Source organism: Stenella coeruleoalba, assembly GCF_951394435.1.
Source record: "Stenella coeruleoalba genome assembly, chromosome: 1".
NCBI lineage: Eukaryota > Metazoa > Chordata > Mammalia > Artiodactyla > Delphinidae > Stenella > Stenella coeruleoalba.
Genome location: NC_137169.1, coordinates 82,797,385 through 82,815,169, shown reverse-complemented (window position 1 = coordinate 82,815,169; position 17,785 = coordinate 82,797,385). Strand labels below are relative to the sequence as shown.

Below are 17,785 nucleotides of genomic sequence, written 5' to 3'. Positions count from 1 at the left end.
GGTATGATACATTTGATATGCAGTGTGTTGCTCATGGATGAAAGTCCTTATCTTCAGTTTATTCTTCAGATTAAACTGCCATTTCCCAGTTCAGTCTATGAACGATACTAACAGGAATTATATGGGAAAAGATGTTCCATGGTCAATCACGTTCTGGAAACACTGGATTCCTTTACTGCAAGCCTTCCTAGAACCAACAAGTTAATGTATACTTTGATTCTCCAGGAAAGGGATCTTTCTTTATACCTCATATGGTGAGGCACTTTAACATTTGTTAAATTAAAAATGGAAGAAAAAATAAAGAAAACAAAAACAAAAAAATTTTTTTGATTGCAAGAATTCATTACAGGGCTTCCCTGGTGGCGCAGTGGTTGAGAGTCCGCCTGCCAATGCAGGGGACACGGGTTCGTGCCTCGGTCCGGGAAGATCCCACATGCCGCGGAGAGGCTAGGCCCGTGAGCCATGGCCGCTGAGCCTGCGCGTCCGGAGCCTGTGCTCCGCAACGGGAGAGGCCACAACAGTGAGAGGCCCGCATACAGCAAAAAAAAAAAAAAAAAAAAAAAGAATTCATTACAGAGAAATAAGGAGGCAGCTAGGAAAATACTTCTATTAGTAGGCTTACGATAACCTAGAAATCTGAAAATCTGAAACTTCCCCTATGCCATAAAATGTTTCCCAGGACTGATACTATCTTTTAAGGTCTCCTGTCTATTTGGTAGCATTTGTGAAGTACACTGAAGGTTTTTTCCTGGCTTTTCTAAAGAAGAAATTCATTCCATTAAAACCACATTTGACAAAAATTTTTAAAAATTAGATACTGGATGCTAAAAGGGCTTTCTGAATGTTTATTTTTGTATTTTTCAAGTCAAGACTGTATAACTCTGTATGAACTACCTAGGATTTATATACCAGAATAAAAAGAACAAGCAAAGGTTGTATAGGATATCTGATTCTTTTTTAATCTGAACAGAAAATAAGTAAGTATACAAGTTTGCTAAAGAGAAGTGGTAAAAACTGAATGTTATGTATTATGGAATCAGTACATCAAGTTTTAACTTTGGTAATCAGTGATTCTTATAGTTAATTCTGCAAAAAAAAAAACCCAAACCAGTTATGCAGAGACAAGAATATAAAAAGCCCCTTTCTGAATCCCAGTTTGATAAAACTGATTTCATATCTAGCTTATTGATAATACTCAATTTCAGTTCTCCCTGTGCAAATAATACACATAGTCATTAATGGTGGTCTGGTGAGATGAAACTGATTTCTCTTAGGATATAGTTCAACATAATGACCCAAATACAAAAAAGTTATTAAAGAGTCACAGAGATAAACCAGTGCCTTAGGAAACATAATTCATTCATGTGCATAATTTTATAACATATTTTTTAAACATAAAATCACAGTCAAAGACAGTGATAACATTGCATACTCAGTGCTTTACTTCATGTAGTACATTCCTATGGCTCATCTGGAGTTTAACACCATGTAACCACCACACTTCTAATGAATGGGCTCCTAACATATACAAATCCATCCAATTCTTTAAAAATTCTAAAAATCTTATAAGACCTTGAGCTTGACATGTAAGGACTTTGTGTTTTCATATCCCATCACTGAGAAGATTAGGTGTGAAACACAGTAACCATCCCCTGTAAGCAAGACTGCACATATACTTTTGTTGCATCACCACAAATAACCCTCAAAACAACTCAATAATGAAGATTGCGAGTGGCACATTTATTATTTCGCCAAAGAAAATCCAAATGGCTTTCCTGGATTCAAATGTACCCCAAGACATAAGCAAGGAATGAGTATAACTGTGGCAGCTAAAGACATCTGCCACAGGGTAATAAAGGCCATTATGCCAAGATGTACATTTTGATAATACACTATGATTTGTTTGTTTCCCACTATCATGGGGCACAAGAAAATGAAACTCAAGACTATCTTGTTAGAACAGGACAAGTGATGACCCTAGTTTTAAATAGGGTTCTTCATTGAAGGAAAAGATAGAGCCATAAAAGTCAAAGTAGCTGACTTCAAATGGTTTACATCCCAGGATGAATCAGGTTACACTGATTTAAGCCCAATTTAATTTAGGCAGGTTTTTAACCACAAGAATAAGGACATTCTTAGTACATATTAATAATTAAACCAACATATACACAATTAGCAATATCCTATATAATATTAAATGTTTCAACAACTTATTCGTGATTATTTTATATCTAGTTAATTTGTTGTTTTGTTTAAAAAAACAAGCTCAACTTTATTTTACAATGTACTTTGTATTTCTAATTGTATTGTGTAATTAGTTCATTGAAGCTGGTTCAATACAGTTCTCTGGATTCTAAGAGCCAAACTCAACTGTATCTTCTGTTATCTGTTTGAATTCATAATTGCCTCTGCCATCCATATGCAGGTAGTACTATGGGAAAGAAGGGGGAAAAAATCAATAACTGAGAATCTCCTTTTTGTCAGGAATTTATGTAGAGCTTATTATACGAGAAAATGATTGAAAATAATTATTTTTAAGCCACTAAAATCTTCAAAAGTTTATACTCAGAAATGCATACCATTTTCCAAGGAAAGACTAAAAGAAGATGTCCGCTCTCTTTAAAAGGAGCCACAATATACAACTGCTTGTAGTGGATATAGTACTTTCCATTAAGAGAACTAAAACACCAGACTTCCTTATTATTATTTTTTCCTTATTATTTTAAAGGAACCAAATCTGTAAGCATCCCACAAATTAGAAAGCTTCTAGCACTCCACAACCAACAATCTGATCTACAGAGGTGCAAGGGCACTAAGTGCAAGCCTGTCGTATAGGACAGCCTCTAAAATACTTACTTTAGCTGGTTTCCCAGATCAGCTCAGAACCTCTAACTTAAGGCTTTTTGTTCATTTGTTCTTTGACTTAGCAGAGGAGGATGAGAACTAGAGAGTGAGCTCAAATATTTCATCCTATGAAGATGCTTAGGACAGCAGTTACAAAGCTTTCCGTTTTATTTAGTGGCTTTTTGTTTACAGAAAAGACTTTTGTTTTTCCATTTTCTATATTGTTATTTTTAAGCTATTCTGGACTCTTTAACATTGCAGTTCTTTGTGTTACCCCTCCTTCACATGATCAATGGCCTGACGGTTATTTTGATAACTGTCTATACACCTCCAGGAGAAGAGGAAAGGGGAAACCCAAGTCCTTTCACTGTCCTATGGCTGTAATGTTTATGAACTTCTGAGAAAACACAAAGGCTTGGGTATATTTTAAACTGCTTTGATTTCTAGTTATTTAGTTTTTCATTCAATTCATGAAAATGGGCAAATTATAATATGTCATTAAGATAATAAAAGTATCTTTAAAAGTCAACAGCTATATAGAACTTCATTACGGTTTATTAAGAACTTTCATACAGGCTACCTCTTTGATCCTCACGGTAATCTATGAGACAATTAGGCAAGGATCAATACTTTATTATACGAAGGAAGCAATTAATGCCAGAAACAGTGATGCCTGAACCCAGGTTTTCTGACTTCAAATCCCACGCTCTTCATTTAACCATTTATACACTATCATCTAAACCATAAGGTTCTTGAGTGTAAGGACAGTACTCTGTATCCCTCATGACACTTAGCCCAGTATCTGGTTAAAAAGATAATCAATCAGGTATGTATTTTATGGGACAAAACACCCTTACCATGTTCCAATTTTTCTCAACCCTTTCTGTATCATTTAGGTAGGAAAAAAAGGAAAGAAGAGAAGAGGGAAGGGAGAAAGAAAGAAAGGATGGAAGGAAGGAAGGGGGGGGAGAGAGGAAGGAAGGAAGGAAGGAAGGAAGGAAGGAAGGAAGGAAGGAAGGGAGGAAGGGAGGGAGGGAGGGAGGGAGGGAGGGAGGGAGGGAGAAAGGAAGGGAAAAGAAAAGAAAAGAAAAAAGAAAAGAAAAAAGAAGAGGAACTAAGCTGGGTTTATTTTTAGGGTTTGATTATTTTACATTAAGAGTTGAAGAGAACTCCCACACTGAGAATGGCACTATGGCACTGCTGGAGCACCTGTACCTATGTAAACCTCACTGTAATATCTTTGTAAATTATAGTGACCACCTAATGAATTCTGTTTATTACAGTGTGATGACAAATATAGCTGACATTATACAGTTTCCTCCTTGTAGTCCTGATCTCTACTAAAACTGTCTCTAAACTTTTTGCTACCTGATCCTTCTTAAAACTTTCTCCTTCTGTCAATACAGAATGGTAAGAAAAAGTTTGTTTGGCCATAGTTGTGATAAGATTATGCACATTTTAGTCAGTTATTATACAACAGTCATTTATAAAACTGGAGAACCACTAACTGGTGGTTATCATATATAACAAGGGACTGTTTACATATATTGTAGCTTTCAAAATTAACAACTACAATAATATTTATGAAAATCCTGTTTTATAAAAATGAATTAGAATCACCTTTTTCCCTTAAGTTATATATTTATAAGGGAATATACACCAAGAAATCTAAAACCATAATCACCTGAATTCATATATGAAAATAAACTCTCACTATACCATTCAATAAGAAATACAAACCTCATGGTGTTTCCAAAGAGACTTTCTATGTGACACAGTGAAGAGGGTAATGCCAACCTAATACAAGGAAAATGATTTAGGTTTATATCAAGAACACAAAGTCACAAATTAAACTAGTCTATATAATTTAAGCTGTTAAGATGACTGTCTTCAGTAGCTATAGTTAAAAATCAATGCCAAAGAGAAAGAACTGTAACTGATGCCAAATGTTTAAGGTAATGCAAAGTACAGGCCATTGACCGCATAATAAAAACTAACAAGTATCAACAGAATCTTAAAGAAAAAAAAACTAAACTAATAGGTACTAGCTTAATTAAGTGTATTATTTTGTTTTGGGCAGGAAATATATATCCTAGCACATTTTGTATTTTATTGTAAAAAATATATGAAAAGAGAATAAAGGTGGTAAAAGCAGCAAAAAGTCAAAAACAGGAAAATTAAATCAATATAGTACTGCCTACAGCAAATTTGTTTTTCAAATACAGGGTCATAATCTTTTATTGGAAACCCTTATTTTGGAATGTCCTAGAATTCAGACTTTGGAAAAGTAGTATTTACCACCCCCAGAGGGTTCTGAGGCAGAATTCTGAAATCAAACACATCAATGTTTCTGCAACAACACATATGGACATGAACATTCAGTGAGATAAATAAGAGCTTAAAAGTCTTCTGTTAGTTCAGGCCAGGTCTGGCTACCCAGTAAGCTTGCTACAAAATAATGAAAAATCTTTTGGTTTTACAAGCTTACTGGATTTCAGACTGTGAATTAGGATTTATAGATTGTTCTTCAAATTTTCAAAACAACACTAAGAGATACAGCTAGTTGCTCTGGATCAGTGATTCTCAACCAGGGAGGGGAGGCAGGGGATTTTGTCCCATAGGGGACATTTGGCAAGGTCTTTTTGATTGTTGCAACTGAGAGTGCTACAGAAGTCTAATGAGTAGAGGTCAGAAATGCCGCCAAACATCCTACAAACAGAGGACAGCCTCCCACAACTAAGAGTCATCCAATCCACAATGTCAACAGTGCTGAGATTGAGAAACCTTGCTCTAGATCAGTGTTTCTCAAAATGGATCTCTCGAGGCTGAGATACATGCTAGGGTAGCCAGGAAATCTCCACCATGAGTTCCAATTTTTATCTTCATTTTGATAATTAAAAAGAATTTTGAGTATGTTCTTCTTATCACTTCTATCATGAGATTTAAGTGCCCAAGTTTGTGTTTACACTTCTGTTGGCACCAAGTGGTGACTTAAAGTGGTATCATTTAAAACTTTTAATGTATCATAAGTTTGGCTGCCATGGGAAAGGTTTTCAAACAGGTTAGGAACTGCATGACAAGTATACGGTCCGTTATTAATAAAACATATATTTCGATGGTGCAACACATATCTGATTTTTGAAAGCTCACTTCAGATATTCTTTCTCTTACAACTCTAAAATAACTGGATTAGATCTCAACTGAATGAAGGCATTCTTACAATAGAATTACTTAAGTCAAAATACGTAAGCAAAATTCAAAACATAAGATCTGGACCTCCTATTATTTTTGGACCTCAGATTAAACCTAAACGAGTGGTTTAGTTTCAGCAAAACAGTATCATAGGTCTCTCTAACGCTGCAGTTTTGAAACTGTGTTTTAAAGTTTTATCTGTTTTATAAGTTTATATTGGTTTTGTAGCTTTTGTAAATGAGTTTTAAGTTTAAGTTCATACTTCATTTCATGCTTATCCATATTCAAGTGCCATTATAGTAATACAATTTATCAACTGGGGGCTCCATAAGAATTTTTTTCTTTTAAGTGGAATCTATACATAGGAGAATTGCATCCTTTGTGGGAACTTGCAGCCTACAGCTAGATATAAGAGGAAACTGCATGGACAAAATTACCAGCAAAGTGCCTCTAAATCACTAATCAAGTAGAGACTACGTGGTTCTATGTGTAAGAGATTCCACAAACACCTCTAATGCCTATAAATCTGAAAATATGTATGGACAAATGGATAAAAAATTATAAATGACTAAAACTGATTAAGAACAGAAAACCATTAAAGAAATAAAATCAGTAGCTATAAAATCTTCCTAAAAGATGAACGTAGCAAATTTATTCCTTCTTCATTATGCCAATTCTTCTCAAACTTTAATGTGCATTTGAATCATCTGGGGGTTTTGTTAAAATGCAGGCTCTGATTTAGTAGTAGGGCTTGAGACCGCATTTCTAACAAGCTCCGAGGCGATGCTGCCGCTGCTGAGCTGTGACCAACCACACTTTGAGCAGAAGGAATTGATCCTGTATATATGCATCGTGACTTTTTATATTTATTGTGAACTCCCAAAGAGCAGTTACAAAATGTTAAAAGACCCCTGTACTTCATTTGCTTACACTGAAACTCTAAAAAACAGTTAGGATACACTGCTCTTGTTCTCAAAATCCAACACAAGTATAGATGATGGTGACAATTCCTCACAGGAAAAAAAAACAAACAAAAAAACTGAGATTACTGGATAATTACTTAAAGAATGGAACCAATGTAGACAGCCTCAGAAAAGGCTACTAAAAGAAGCCTTGGTAAAATACTGGCCAGGCCAGAGAAAAAAATGGATAAATTAAAAGTTGCCAAATAATTACTATTAAATTTTTTTAATTAAAATTTTTTTTTATTTTTTGAATTTTCTTTATAAAAAAACAAATGATATTTAGGTAAAGTTGATGGAACAAATTAAGAAAATATCAGTTTACTAACTCTGAGTATAGAGAATGAGTTAAAAGGAAAATAAATGTAAACACTTATTTTATATCTAATACACGGCTAAAAAGAATTATATTCAGAATTCACTGATAATTTTTTTTACTCATATCTATTAATTATCAGTTTAAAATATTAAAGCAAGATATCATCCTATGATAGTAATTTTGTCACTTTATAACTTGGAATCTTCTCTTTGGGTAGATATTTGGTTGGACACAGAGTAAACTGAAAGGGGGGACTGAGAATTTATCACACTTACCTTTCGACAATGACTGTAAATGTAGTCTTCCACATCCACACTAACTGCACTTGTGCATTCATCCAAAATGGCAAACTGGGGCTTATGATAAAATAATCTTGCCATCTGAAGCATAAAAAGAAATATTCTGTACAATCATTTAGAGAGCTAAAATTAATATGCAAAAGTAGATTTACTTTAAATTGAATACTCATTTACAGTCTTCTAAAGCAAAGATGAAAATTATTCTAACTCAAAAAATCTACTTCTCAGAAGCAAAAACAATATAAAGAAACCTGATTGTTTTTATTATCGTCCTGAACAAAGGGAAAAATGTAACACATGGGAAATATTGTTAAGAGTAAAGCAAAAACTTTTAAGACTGATGGGAGATGAAGTTGAGTTTTAAACTAGTATTAAAGAAAGCTCTCTAAAAGTCAGAGGGTACACTTTTTGATGAAATCTTAGAATTCAGACTATAGATGACTTATGCAAAAACTGACTATTTTTAAACATTTTGTTGCTAAAGTAATGTCAATATTATGTTGCCAATTAATATTCCCACCAACAATGTTTGAGTGCACCTGTTGTATATATCCCTGTGGTCAGTACTGGGCATGCTCATTTTTAAAAGGCTGTGCTAATTTTATAAGTGAAAATTAACATCAAGGTTATTATAGCTTACATCTCTTTGATTAGCAGTAATGCTGAACATTTTGCTGTTTATTTTCCATATGTAGCTTATTTTCTGGGAATTATTTATTCTGATCCTTTGTCTAACAGATACTCCAAATTGTCATCTGCTCTTAACAGTGATCTCCATGTTGCATGACCATGGACACTTTCTATCCTTGCCCAATTTATCTTCTCTGCAACATTCAATGCAGGTGACCAGTCCCTCCTTCTTGAGAAAGTGAAATCATGGTTTTAAGTTTCTTTCCATTTCTTATGCTGTTTTCTCAGTTTCTTTTCCAGCATTTTCTCTTTCACTTGACCATTAAATGTTGGGGTCCCTGAGGGTTAATTCCTAGGTCCTCTCCGCTTTTTCCTATGTTGTTTCTCTCTGAGTGATCTCATCAAATTTCATGATTTCAAATATTATTTACATTTGTAAACTCTCGATATATCTCCCTCACCCATACTTCTCTTCTGATTTCCAAACTAATACATAAAAATTCCTATTTGATCTTTCTATTTGGATATCTTACAGGACTCAAAGACTTCAAAAATCTAAAACTCAACGGATTTTCTAGATTTTTCCCTTAAATCCATTCATCCATTTCCCCCACCCCATCTTGAACATTTCAGAAATGAAGCTATCAAACAAGCTGCTCAAGCTAGAAAGCTGTGAGTCCTCCTTGATCTTTCCTTTCTCCTCCTCCCTTCCCCTCCCCCCCATTTTTAGTCCATTCAAGTCAGTCCTGTGGACCCTACTCACCTTCCCCCAGCTCACAATCATGTCCTTAGCCCAGAGCATAATCCTCTCCTGCCTGGACGACCACAAAGAGCCTCCTGCTTCCTCTTTTGCACCTCTTTAACCCATTCTCCATGTAATCAGAGAGGATCTTCCAGAATCGTAACAGAGAATTTCATTCTTCTCCTTAAAACCCTTCAATAACTTCCCATTTCACTTAGAATAAAATTCAAACTCTTTACCATGGTCTACAAGGCCCCGCACAACCTTATTACTACTCACTCTCTAACTTCAACATTCCAGCCACCCTCTCCTCTCAACTACCAGGACACAATGTGTCACAGGTCTTACAGGCTTAGCACGTCACTTTCCTTGTGTCTCAAACGCCTTACTCTGCTCCTTGCATCTTTCAAATTTCTGCTTAATGTCACCTTCTCAGACAAACCTACCCTGATCCCTTTCCCCAATCCAAGTAGGTCCCTTCTGTAACATCTCTGCAGCTCTTCACATACTGTAAATTGTATGTTGTCTGTTTCTTTGTCTACCCCTTAGGCTATAACATTCACAAAAGCCGAAACTCCGTTTTAATCACTACTGTACACCCAACACCTGTGTAGTATAGGAAACATTCAAATATTTGATAAATGAATGACTAAAACATAAAAACAGCTTTCTTGGGGTTTATATCTTATTTATGAGAGGTGTGAGGAAGGGGAAGCAGCAAGGACAGACCATCAAGAAGTTCAGCTGTGCAGAGAATGAAAGGTATAGGCTACATGGGACCTTTGGTTAAGGCAGAGTTTGCTTTTTAGATCACAGAGACCTGAAAATATCTTTCTATAAGAGGACTAGAAGAGATTAAATATGGGGGGGGGGTGTCGGAGGGGGTGCATACTGAAGGAGAGGGATGTGATAAAGTTGGAGGAGGGAGGGTCCAAAAACATAGATGGAGACATTTAGCCTTTCTCAAGAGGAAGGATGACATATCCTCCACTAAGAGTGGGAGCAGGGAGGTCAGGACAGCCCAGTGCAAAGTTATTAAGAGGAGTGATTATTTGAAGGCATTCTACAAATGCTCCTCCTCTGTGTTCCCATGCAATGCTTTGCATACCTTCGTCACCACACTTAGCACATTATATGGAAATTGTCTCATCGTGTGTTTTTCTCTCTCCCACTATGCAGTCAGCTACTCGGTTTCTCAATACAAGGAGATTTTGGAGTATATGAACTCTGCAGTCATACTGCTGACTGAGCATGACAGGCCACTCCCACCCCCCACCAGCTTTAACATTTCCTAGATATCTTTGCCTGGCAAGCCACTTAACTGTTCTACATTCTATTTCCCTTGTGAAATGGGACACTCACAGCTCGCATCTCACAGGACTATGGCGAGAATGAAATGAGATAACCTGTGTAAAGTGCTTGGCATACTGCCTATCGCCTATTTAGCACTCAATAAAAATTAGCAGTCATGTAACTGAAATAACAGCATCTCTTTTTTCTTTAAGAAGTAGGAGGGGGCTTCCCTGGTGGCGCAGTGGTTGAGAGTCCACCTGCCGATGCAGGGGAGACAGGTTCGTGCCCCGGTCCGGGAAGATCCCACATGCCGCGGAGCGGCTAGGCCCGTGAGCCATGGCCGCTAAGCCTGCGCGTCTGGAGCCTGTGCTCCGCAACGGGAGAGGCCACAACAGTGAGAGGCCCGCGTGCCGCCAAAAAAAAAAAAAAAAAAAAAAAAAGAAGTAGGAGGAGTTATTCTGCTGAGAGTGGTGGAGAAAGTAATGGGGTAGAAAGCCTGAAAAATGAGACAGAGGGACAAAAATCAGTAATAGGATTGCCAAGCCATGCTGTGAATCCCTGTAAGACTGGAAACCATGGAAGTGCAGTGCCACCAATCCATCTTATTCTCTGATTTTTTTCCCAGCGGTGCTCAGAAGCCAATGTACAGAGACGCCAAGGCAAACAAATGCTCTTGGATTGGTGTTTAAATAGTATGAGAAAACAGAAAGTGGGAAAGGAAGTTAAGGGGAAGGGATCATTTGTTCATTCCTTTAAGAAATATCTCCTGTGTACCTCCTATGTTCTAGGCCCTGGATTGTTAAGTCTGTGCTGGACAGGAAAGAAGGTAGTCAGAAGGGAACTGATCAATTATAGAGAAGGAATGGGTCAATATTAGAGAGACCTCAGTGAGTCTGAAGAACGGGGACAGCTGCCAATTAGGTAAAAGAAAAAGAATTACAAAAATGAATTTAAAAAAACACTAAAAATCTTATGACAGTGGTATGTCTGGTAAGGTGTTTTGGGCCTTTCTTTACACTTTTATAAACATTCCAACTTTTCTATCATATATACTTTTTCATAATTCAATATAAAGAAACCATCACTAAAGAGGAAGAGCAAGAACAGAAGAGTAGAAAAGAAAACTATGGGTCAGAGAAATAAGACAGCCCAATTTATGATATTAGGTGGAGCAACCCTGGCTGATGTTTGGACCAGGGTTGGACTAGCTGATGGCTGGACACAAATGGGTACAATGGGGGAAAAAGACATGTCACTTGAGACTTCAAGGCACAGTGAGAGAAGAGAACTGGTCAGACAGTTCACCTGCATATTGAAGGCCATATACTGTAATGTACTGGTTAAGAACAAGAGTTCTGGGGTCAGACTCACCTGCACGTGGATCTCAGTCAGTTCTGCCATGCAGCAGCTGTTTGGTATCAGTAAGCTGCTAAGTTCTCCAAGTCTTTCCCTCATCTGTACCTTACTTCACAGGGGCTCTTGAGAGAATTAAATGGGACCTGCCATCCCAAACCAATCTTTCCCTCATCAATATTCTAGTGCATTTTCTTTGTAACTATCACTGAAGACTGCCTGCCTGGTGTCACAATTAAAGGAGCATATCTGGCTCTCCTAACTAGATTATAAAGGCAGGCACCTAGCTAAGTGCCTTGCACAGAATAGATTCTTAGCTAATCCTAAACTCTGTGGCAAGCATACCATAATTAATTTTTTTGCTGTTAAAATAATGGAATATTTCCCCCTATATTTATGTTGATATTTTTCAAGGGACTTTTAGAAATGTGTTCACCAGATCTCCCTTTATTCAGTAGTTTTATTCCATTCCCTCAAATTCAAATCCTGATTCTTCTTACCTAAGACTTCCTTTGGTTCATCTGTTTTATACCAACGTTCACTCATAGATTCACTGTTTTGGTTAAACCTCTCAAGTCTGTTCTTCCTAAAAACTATAATTTTTATAATTTATAAATTATAGGTTTTTATAATTTATAAAAATTATGTCTTCTCTTCCCATCAACTTTTTACTTTGAAAATTTTAATCCTACCAAAAAAATGAAAGAACAATAAAATGAATACACATACATTCTCCACCCAACTTCAGCCATGTTAATATTTATTGCATTAGCCTTTTCTATCTTCCTCCAAACCCTTCTAAAGTAGCAAAACAATATGCTCTCTTTTAAACTTCACATTCAATTCTCCAAATACTGGCCTATACAGAACACACCCTGTCAAGGGCTTGGCCATGCAACCGTGTTACAGGTGAGCTCTCCCCATTTCCCAGCTCTATCATGGTTCATCTAGCTTTACAGGGTTCCTTCCCCCACTCCCTATTCTTCCAAAATAACCTCTCACACCTCTAGGCATACCCTTAAATTGTGTATCTTCTAATAAAAACTACCCTCTGTGTAACATTTATACCAAACATATAGAATTCCTTCGTTTAAGCAGATTTATTTTTCTTTCTGAGTCTCCATTGTGTCCACTTGTGAATCTTGCCTTATCCTTCCATTTTCTTTGAAGTCATAGCATAGGAATGTAAATTAGTTTTCTTGAATTGCAGTTATTTCTATAGGCATCTTCTAAACTGATTCCAGAAATGCTCAATCACTTTAAATTTTCATGCCTTCAGCCCAATTTCCTCTTTGAGTATGGCTGATATCTCCTTTTTCGTTTATGATTCATTCATCACTCTAGATTAATCTCACTAGCCAGACAAATCACAATATTAAGTTGATATTAAGTTCATATAGAATGGGTATGACCTGGAGAAAAACAACATGCAAAACAATCATGGAATAGGAGGTAACCAAAAGGTAGAATATAACCTGAAGATAAACAGTAAGCAATTCTGAAATAAGTCCATTCTGCTGCTATCCTTCCTTGGCTACAGTTTTCTCTAATTTCCACAAGGTTATAACACTCCCTCACCAAAAAATTCCTCTGGATCTGCTCAAATTATGGTATGTCTAGTTAGAAAATGACTCCCTAAAAGTTATCCCCCTTGCGACTTCCCTGGTGGCGCAGTGGTTAAGAATCCGCCTGCCAATGCGGGGGACACGGGTTCAATCCCTGGTCTGAGAAGATTCCCACATGCCGTGGAGCAACTAAGCCCGTGCACCACAACTACTGAAGCCCACGCGCCTAGAGCCCGTGCTCCACAATGAGAGAAGCCAATTCAACGAGAAGCCTGCGCACCACAACAAAGAGCAGCCCCTGCTCGCCGCAACTAGAGAAAGTCCACGTGCACCAATGAAGACCCAACGCAGCCAAAAATTAATTAATTAATTACAAAAATAAAATAAAAAAATAGAAGTTATCCCCCTTTACAGAGTACTCAAAGAATCACTCTTAATATGTCACATTTTGTAGTCATGTTTGATTGAGATAACTTTAGTTGATCATAAAATAATTGCTTTGAAATGTTTCTTTATATTAGGAAAATTTTAAAATTCTAAATAACTTTAGGTAGTAGATACTGAGCCCTGAAACAAGGATAAATATAATGATAGAGGGGAAGGACAAGAACAGAATAAAGAATAAAATGATAATAAAATTAACATCTCTAATACCTTCAGCTACTTTAGAGAGAACAGGCTAAGACAGAGAGGTGTCTATAGGGAAAAAATACTGAAAGGGATCTCATAACCCAACCAGGACCTATGTGCTACAAAGTTCCCCAAACTTTTGGAAAAACGGATTAACGGTATATAATTGGATCTGCATCTTTTCCTTTCATAGGAATATTTTTGAATTTTTCAGAATTCCAAATTTACATGCAAGCTATACTTCTATTATCATATAAACTAAACCACACTATAATAATTGCTAAATAAAAAGATTAAAACAAAACTGTATGCCTTGATTACCAAAATGCTGGATTCTAAGAGTGACTTTATGCAACCAGCTGCATTGCTGTGCAGTGTTTTCAGAGCACACTTACTGCCATTCTTTGCTTTTCTCCACCACTGAGTACATCCATCCAATCCTGAACACTGTCCCAGCCTCCTTCACGTTCAAGGATATGACCCAGCTGGACATTGTCTAAGTATTCCTTCAGTACCTTTCAGCAAAATGATTAAAGATGAAATCATGCTTAATATAAACCAATATTCTCTATCTTGCTTTATTTTTTAAACTAGAAGGACTATAATACTATTGTCAGTATCACTAAAAAAGGCACATTTCACAAAAGAATGTGGCACAAAGGTAAACAAACTCTTTACTTCCTATTTATACTAATTTTGACAAAATATATCTAGAGGCATAAAGAAAATAATACTATTGTACATAATTAAAGGACAAGGGCAATGAGAAAACAAACAATAGTGTAAAGACAAGGTTAAACATTCAACAAGTCATATTTAAGCAAAATGGTTAACGTCTTACCTCAACCTGGAAAGTTATAATTAATGATCAGGCTGTAGAAGCCTTTACAAAAGGTTAGGATAAACTACTTGAAATCTAAAATACTTAACTGATTAAGATAAAGACTCTGAAGTGGTGTTTTCAGTAAGTCTAGGAAATAAACATTTCCTTACGAGGTCAGAAATCCCCTTCTTTCTCTGATCTTCTCTTCCATCTGGATATATCACTTGGTCTCGAAGTGTTCCCAGGGTCATATAAGGTCTCTGATAGTAACAGAGCAAAAATCATTAGAAGTGATTTTTTAAAAAATAAGTTAAAAGATCTTGAAATCAAAGATTATAAAATAACTCAAACAAGGTCTTACCTGGGGAACGTAAAATAACTTTCCTCTCTCGGGTTTAGTTAGACGTCCTCCAAAAAGAGGCCATAACTATAAAAGCAGAGGAGGAGGGGGAAGAAGAGCTGTAAATTTCACAATGTGGTAGATTATATGGCAAAATAAGACTACAAAACCTTGAGGCCAATTTTTACTTACTTCACCAAGAACACGGAAAAGTGAACTCTTTCCACAGCCATTTGGACCACAAATTAGAACGTTTGCCCCAGATCGAACCTGAAAGGAAATAAGTCTATGAATTAATTAAATAGAATATACACTCAATGAACATTTCTATAGAGTCAAATAGTTCTTCGCTAATGATAAGCTTTCTATTATGTCTATAAATGTGATATTAGGTAGAAGCAGTGGAGGGTATGGATGAAGAGACCTTTTATTTTTGTTTACTTTCAATTTTTACTCAGTCACTTTTTTTCCCACTTAAATATCACTATTGATTGATATCAACTTAATCTCAATCAGAATGCAAATATCTAAAGCTTGAATTCTTGAAAACAGTAATTATGTATGTAAACACAATCTTGCTTTAAAAACAGAATTGTACTATACATACTGCTCTACAACTTGTTCTTATTTAACAATATATCGGTGCTGAATAGACTCATCCTGCCTAGTTGGGGAGGTCAGCAAAGAATTATGTTTTATTTTGCTTTGCTTTTGAGGTTTTTAAAATGTACTTTAAAAAATCCAGTTATGTATTGCTTACAAGAAATATACCATAATAAAACAGCTCAGGAAAGGTATAAATAAAGACTTGTACAAAATACAGATGTAAACAAAATGAATTTCATGGAAGGGATCAAGATGGTGGAATAGAAGGACGTGCCCTCCCTCTTGCAAGAGCACCAGAATCACAACTAACTGCTGAACAATCTTATCAACAGGAAAACACTGGAACTCACCAAAAAAGATATCCCACATCCAAAGACAAAGGTGGAGCTGCAATGTGACGGTAGGAGGGGAACAATCACAATAAAATCAAATCCCATAGCCACTGGGAGAACACAAACTGGAGAACACTTATACCACAGAAGTCCACCCTCTGGAGTGACGGTTCTGAGCCCCACGTCAGGCTTCCCAACCTAGGGGGCTGGCAACGGGAGGAAGAATTCCCAGAGAATCAGCCTTTGAAGGCTAGCAGGATTTGACTGCAGGACTTCAACAGGACTGGGGGAAACAGAGACTCCACTCTTGGAGGGCACACACAAAGTACTGTGCACATCAGGACCCAGGGGGAAGGAGCAGTGACCCCACAGGAGACTGAACCAGACCTACCTGCTAGTGCGGGAGGGTCTCCTGCAGAGGCGGGGGTGGGGGGGTGGCTGTGGCTCACCCTGGGGACAAGGACACTGGCAGGAGAAGTTCTGGGAAGTAATCCTTGGCATGAGCACTCCCGGAGTCACCATTAGCCCCACCAAAGAGCCACGTAGGTTCCAGTGTTGGGTCACCTCAGGCCAAACAACCAACAGGGAGGGAACTCAGCCCCACACATCAGCAGACAAGTGGATTAAAGTTTTACTGAGTTCTGCCCATCAGAGCAACACCCAGCTCTACCTACCACTGGTCCCTCCCAACAGGAAGCTTACACAAGACTCTCAGATAGCCTCATCCACCAGAGGGCAGACAGCAGAAACAAGAACTACAGTCCTGCAACCTGTGGAACAAAAACCATATTCACACAAAGATAGACAAAATGAAAAGGCAGAGTACTATGTACCAGATGAGGGAACAAGATAAAACCCCAGAAAAACAACTAAATGAAGTGGAGATACGCAATCTTCCAGAAAAATAATTCAGAATAATGATAGCAAAGATGATCCAGGACCTCAGAAAAAGAACAGAGGAGTCAAAGATTGAGAAGATACAAGAAATGTATCTTCTAGAACAATTAAAGACCTAGAACAATTAAAGAACAAACACCCAGAAGATTTAAGAACAAACAAACAGAGATGAACAACACAATAACTGAAATGAAAAGTACACTAGAAGGAATCAATAGCAGAGTAACTGAGGCAGAAGAACAGATAAGTGACCTGGAAGAAATGGTGGAATTCACTGCAGTGGAACAGAATATGGAAGAAAGAATGGTGGGATTCACTGCTGTGGAACAGAATAAAGAAAACAGAATGAACAGAAATGAAGACAGACTGAGAGACCTCTGGGACAACATTAAACACATGAACATTCACATTACAGGGGTCCCAAGAAGAAGAAGAGAGAGAGAAAGGACCCGAGAAAATATCTGAAGAGATTAGAGTCTAAAACTTTCCTTAACATGGGAAAGAAAATAGCCACCCAAGTCCAGGAAGTGCAGAGAGTCCCACACAGGATAAATCCAAGGAGAAACATGCCGAGACATATAATAAACAAGCTGGCAAAAATTAAAGACAAAGAAAAATTATTAAAAGCAACAAGGGAAAAATGAAAAATACAAGAGAACTCCCATAAGATTAACAGCTGATTTCTCAGCAGAAACTCTACAAGCCAGAAGGGAGTGGCATGATATATCTAAAGTACAACTAAGATTACTTCCCTGGCAAGGACTTCATTCAGATTCAGTGGAGAAATCAAAAGCTTTACAGACAAGCAAAAGCTAAGAGAATTCAGCACCACCAAACCAGCTCTACAACAGATGCTAAAGGAACTTCTCTAGGTGGGAAGCATAAGAGAAAAAAAGGACATACAAAACCAAACCCAAAACAATTCAGAAAATGGTCTAATAGGAACATACATATTGAT

The 17,785-nt window shown here is 37.0% G+C and overlaps 1 protein-coding gene across 3 annotated transcripts in view; it reads right to left on the bottom strand.

The window, feature by feature from the left end:
* Positions 1-845: 845 nt before the first annotated feature.
* ABCD3 (ATP binding cassette subfamily D member 3) overlaps positions 846-17,785 on the bottom strand; it is an 83,374-nt gene continuing 66,434 nt past the window's right edge. Inside the window, exons 17-23 of one of the 3 annotated variants that reach the window (XM_079902285.1) lie at positions 15,185-15,262; positions 15,014-15,079; positions 14,823-14,912; positions 14,225-14,344; positions 7,593-7,697; positions 4,585-4,641; positions 846-2,431 (exon numbers count right to left, since the gene is read on the bottom strand). In XM_079902285.1, coding sequence (XP_079758411.1) covers positions 2,354-2,431; positions 4,585-4,641; positions 7,593-7,697; positions 14,225-14,344; positions 14,823-14,912; positions 15,014-15,079; positions 15,185-15,262 — 594 coding nt within the window. In that variant the 3' untranslated portion in view covers positions 846-2,353. Of the gene's footprint in view, positions 2,432-4,584; positions 4,642-7,592; positions 7,698-11,895; positions 13,047-14,224; positions 14,345-14,822; positions 14,913-15,013; positions 15,080-15,184; positions 15,263-17,785 lie in introns of those variants that run through there. The other 2 variants (XM_079902286.1, XR_013824708.1) reach the window with 2 other exon arrangements.